Here is a 4,879-nt window from a genome sequence, read left to right as displayed (position 1 = left end):
CAACAAAGCCCGCCGCGTTGTGTGCGGCCAGCCACGTGTACAAGAGGGCCTCATGGCGGACCGTGTCCAGGGTCGGCACGACGACGTCAGGGGCCGCCACCTTGTGCGTCTCCACTTCGATCTGAGGCACCTTGGCCTGCCACGGGGACCATTCTCCACTGATGGACACCTGCACAGAGATGGGGTGACCGTCACCTGGGGCCAAGGCTTCTCCTCACTGACGGGCTTTGCTCAGATTTACGAGCCACAACTTTCAAGATAAGGGCAAGCTCATCTGTATTCTCGGCTCCCACACAAAGCTGGAAGCACAAGGCCCTGATGAGGAACGGAAAGACGAAGCCCAGGCGTGGTCAAGACAAGTGAGACACGGACCGGAACCGAGGCGGAGTTGCGATGGTCAGACACTAACCTCGTAGTCGATGATGGGGATGTTGGGCGCGGTGGGCAGGGGCACGGTCGTGATCCGCCTGATGTACTCGCCCAGCTCTGCCCTCATCTTCAGCCGGCTGTCTCCAGACAAGGACCAGAGGATGGCGTACACCAGGTAGCGCTAGAGCAGAAGTTCAGATCTGAGTTTTAGCAACAGACAGCCAGCGAGCCGTGAAGCGGGGTGCCAGACACCCTCTGCGGCTGCCCAGAGCCAGCGCCTGACCTGCACGTAGCGCTCCAGCTGCTCGACCTGCATGGGGAAGTCGGGGTGGTTGGCGTTGTACTGCGCCACGTTGCGGCAGGCCTGGTGCAGCATGGAGAAGAGTGAGCCGAGGCAGCGCAGGCGCGTGAGGTCCATGATGTGCTCCAGCTTGAATGCGTGCTCCAGCGCCTTGGTGACCAGCCCGTTGGACGTGAAGTACGGCTGCATGATCGTGGCCGCGTCCCTCTGGATCTGGGGGAATGACCAAAGCTAAACACTGGCTCTGTCCAGGCCCGTGGAGGCACGCAAGCTCGGGAGAGTAGTTCTGGAGGAAGCCTCAATGACCGGCCCCTTTCCTTCACCCTGGAGGTGCTCAAACACTGGGCCTCCCAGAGCTCTGGTTTTCACCAGATTGTGGAAGGGCGGTCCTTCATTAATTTGAAGAAAAGAGGGAGGACCAAAAGAATTCCTTAAATTTGGGGCCAGCAGTGGGTGTAGCGGTCAAGGCGCTGGACTCCCGCGTGGCTGACTACGGTCTGAATCCCGGATCTGGTGGCTTGCTTTCGCACTTTCCCTTTGTCCTCCTCTCTGGTGAGCACACACGCCCTATACCAAACTAAAAAATGCAGTAACAGTGATAATTAAATAAATAAATAATTCTTTAGGGGGGAAGAATTCCTTAAACTTTCCACACGTCTAACGTGCAGCGGCTACGGCTGGACTTCCTGAGCTGCTGGTACACGACCCTGGCCACCCAAACCCCTCGCCTGCTGGCTTGGACAGACGGCGGCCGGTGCTCGTCCCAACCTCACCGCACCTCGACGCCCTGACACTGAGATGCCAGCCTCGTCCCTGCAGCATCGGGGAAGCAGCCTCCTCCCCCTCATCCTCTTTGCCCTTGCGCCGCCGCTGCGCCTCGTCCTCCCCCTCGTCCAGGGGGATGCTGCGCAGCCTGGCCAGGAAGTTGTTGAAGATCATGTCCGTGCTCAGCACATCCTCACTGAACCACACCATACCACAGCGTGACACCGTGGCCAGGGTCGCGTACTTCAGGTCCTGCACTTCGAACATGATCCGCACCTTGGAAGGAAACAGCAGGCGGGTTTCACGTCATCAGTCTGGTTACCATCCTTCAGCTGAGTTTCCACAGCCACGGCCACCGTCCTCTCCCGAGCATGTGGGAGCGCAGACTGGCCCGCTGGCATCGGTGTTTGGCCTGCAGGGGGGCGCTCGGTGGGGTGGCAGTGACAGCCCCTCAGAGGTGCCCAGCAGTAAGCTCAGGACTGTCCCAGTGCCCCCGTGCCCAAACTCACTCGATTCCCAGGGAAGCCACTGTGGCAGGCGTGTGACTGTCCCCAAGTTCTCAATGTGGTCAGGACCTGGCTGAGGCCCCACTACAAGTAAGCGGTGGGGCTGGGACTCAAACCAACTCTGGAGTCAGAGCCCCACCCTCGGTGCTAGGATGGTCTCGCAGGAGGCTCATTTCCTGAGGACGGCCAGGACCGACCGGATAACCAGAAATCAAAAGGACTCTCCAAGTCGGTCAAAGCCGAGTGTGTTAGCACACCTTTCCTGGTGCTGGGGACCCGCGGCTCGGTTTCTGAGGCACCCCGAGCCCTCTGCATGCAGGCTCCTGCTTGCCCAGGATGGAGTTCAACACCTCCCAGCAGCTGCAGCGTCCGTCACACTGCCTGAGGTTCCCCGGCAAATCTAGGCAGCACCTGACCTGCCTGTACGGCAGTAAGCTCTCTGGCGACCTAATGCTGCTAGCTCGCCACTCCCCTGCTCCCACTGGGCCTGAAGGCCTCAGCAGTCACCAGAGGGCCTCCTTGCCTCCTCCTGCCCTGACTCTCTTCTCCAGACTCCGCAGAGGCGCGGTAGACCCCGTCACCCGCTGCTCTAACCCAGACCGCTGTGTTCCCCTCAGCACGCGGGGCACTGCTGACCCAGGAGTGCCGCTCCCTCTCTGCTCTCTCCAGATGCTCAGGGGCCTCGACCACCTGCTCAGGTAGGCCTTCAGGAGCCGCCTCTGCCATCTGGACGCCAGCCCCGGCAGCTCTCTCCCAGCCTCTCTCCTCAGTCCTTCCCACCGTCGCGCGCCCGTCCTCCATGGCAGACGGCAATCCAGCCCGGGCAGGCGGAGAGCAGGGAGGGACTGAGAATCCACGCCAGGCCCAGCCGTGCCCACTGACCTAATGGGCCGTGTGCTCAGTGCTGCACCAAACACTCACCCCCTGAGGACAGTGCTGAACTCACATTCTCGATTCCTTACTTTGCCACCTCCCAAGAAACCCCAACAGAACCCCACGTGATAGGGTTGTGAGGTAGGTCAACCGCAGCGCCCTTAGAAAGTCATCGACACCCGCACAAATCTCTCGCTAGCCCTGGGAGCGGAGGAAACGCAGCAGCAGCCACTCCAGCTTGGAAAACTGTGCACACTGATTGCTACATGGCACCTCGCTCCAAGCTGCAGCTTGCTAGCGCCTGGGTCTCCGTGGCCGGAAAGCGTGAGTGACCCGCAGCCCACACGGGAAGGCTCCTTACGTTGGGGGGAAGGCTGAGGCGCTCCCCGTTCGGCAGGGTGAGCAGCTTGTTGTCGTCTAGCACCGAGTTCAGGTTCTCCACCCACTCAGGGTCCACGTCGCCATCGAAGACGATCCACTGGCGTTTCTGCAACTCGCCTCGCACGTTGTCGATGATCCTGACAGGAAGGATTTGAATAGCTGTTGACTAAACCAAACGCTTACGAACAAAAACACCCGGCCTATGATGGCTCCTGAGGCCGGAAATGGCTGCCTGGCATGGCGAGAGCGGGGTACTCGGGCCCAGATGCGCGAGAACGCGAGCTCTGATCTGAGCAGACCTACTTCCTGAGCACGTGTGTGAAGAGGCCGTCTGTCCACTCCCTGGTGTTGGGGTCCAGGGTTCCGTACAGGTGGTCTTTGCTGATGGCCTTGGGGTCGATGATGTGGGCCACGCCTTCTACGCCCTCGAGTCTCTCCTTTTTTTTCAGGACGCGCCAAGCCGTGCTCTTCCCACTTCCCGAGGGCCCCACCATCATCAGGCCGTGATTGATCTGGGTGATCTGATAGAGCTGCAGCACCTGTAGGACGCGAGACACGCAGCGTGACCACCCACGGAGAGGCCGGCGCCACTGCAGCCCTACTCGGGACGAGAAGCCTGTTCTAGGGACCAGCAGTGAGTGTAACGGCTGTCGCTGGACTTCCACGTAGTCGACCGCGGTTTGCGTCCCGGACCCGGTGGCTTAAACTCACGCCAGGCGCATGTGCGTGCGTGCCCAAGATCCTGAGAGGAGAAGGGAAGAGAAGGGATTGTGGCGTGGCCATCCCCCATGGGGGGTGATTTCTTGCTTTCTGTCTCTCTGTCTCTGTCTGTCTGGCGAGCGCACGCGCCCTATAGCAAAAAAAAAAAAAAAGCAGCAGCGTGTTCTACGAATTCTAAGGTAGGCACTGGAATCCTTGAGCTGGAGCAACATTACACAGGCCACGTCTACAGTGGACGTTTCTAAGCTGGGGGCGTTCTCCAGTAAGTTAGGAAGGCCGGAGCCAACGGGACAGGAGACACCCACCAAGATGCCTCGTCAGGACACACTGGATCTCGTCAAGGACAAGAGACCACATGGATAAGCCTGTGTCTGACCCACTACCACACCTGTCAGGCACGGTACCCAGCTGTCCGATGAGTACTTCTCTTTTGTTAAGGTCTTTGCCTTAAGGTACATGTACTCGCCAGAGAAAGAGACAGAGAGAAGGAAAGCAAGAAATCACCCCTCAAAGGGGATGACCACACCACAATCCCTTCTCCACTCTCCTCTCAGGATTTGGGCACGCATGCACATTGTCTGTCCTGATTTTCAAGCCACTGAGTCTGGCACGTGAACTGCAGCCAGCCACGTGGGAGTCCAGCACCTCAACCACCACACCACGTAGAGGAAGGGAAGGGGCCAACAATGAGCCACGTATCTGGCACCAGAAGTGCTAGTGAGCCTGGGCCGACCCAAACGGATTTCCCTCATTACTGTGCAGCTGCCCGGCATTTTCAGAGTGAAAGGTACCACGTAAGTAGCCTTTTCTGCTAAGTTTTGCTACCTCTGCATTTAAATGAAGGAAAAATTCAAAGAAGACTTGGTCAGATCCTTGAGCACCTCCCTGGCCCTCGTGGACAGAGCTTCGTCAAGGGACCCGCGGCCGCCTTCGGACGCCCGAGCCGGCAGGGGGGGCCCGGGCA

At 59.3% G+C, this 4,879-nt stretch overlaps 1 protein-coding gene across 1 annotated transcript in view; it reads right to left on the bottom strand.

Moving 5' to 3' along the window:
* DYNC1H1 (dynein cytoplasmic 1 heavy chain 1) overlaps window positions 1-4,879 on the bottom strand; it is a gene marked incomplete at its 5' end in the record, with an annotated part of 74,994 nt that overhangs the window by 35,807 nt on the left and 34,308 nt on the right. Inside the window, 6 exons of the mRNA XM_014592190.1 lie at window positions 5-169; window positions 410-550; window positions 653-883; window positions 1,484-1,711; window positions 3,176-3,332; window positions 3,499-3,734. Coding sequence (XP_014447676.1) covers window positions 5-169; window positions 410-550; window positions 653-883; window positions 1,484-1,711; window positions 3,176-3,332; window positions 3,499-3,734 — 1,158 coding nt within the window. The remainder of the gene's footprint in view (window positions 1-4; window positions 170-409; window positions 551-652; window positions 884-1,483; window positions 1,712-3,175; window positions 3,333-3,498; window positions 3,735-4,879) is intronic.

Source organism: Tupaia chinensis, unplaced genomic scaffold (genome assembly GCF_000334495.1).
Source record: "Tupaia chinensis unplaced genomic scaffold, TupChi_1.0 Scaffold000671_1, whole genome shotgun sequence".
In the NCBI taxonomy this organism is placed as follows: domain Eukaryota; kingdom Metazoa; phylum Chordata; class Mammalia; order Scandentia; family Tupaiidae; genus Tupaia; species Tupaia belangeri.
The sequence above is the reverse complement of the archived record's forward strand: the minus strand, read 5'-3'. Positions and strand labels throughout refer to the sequence as shown.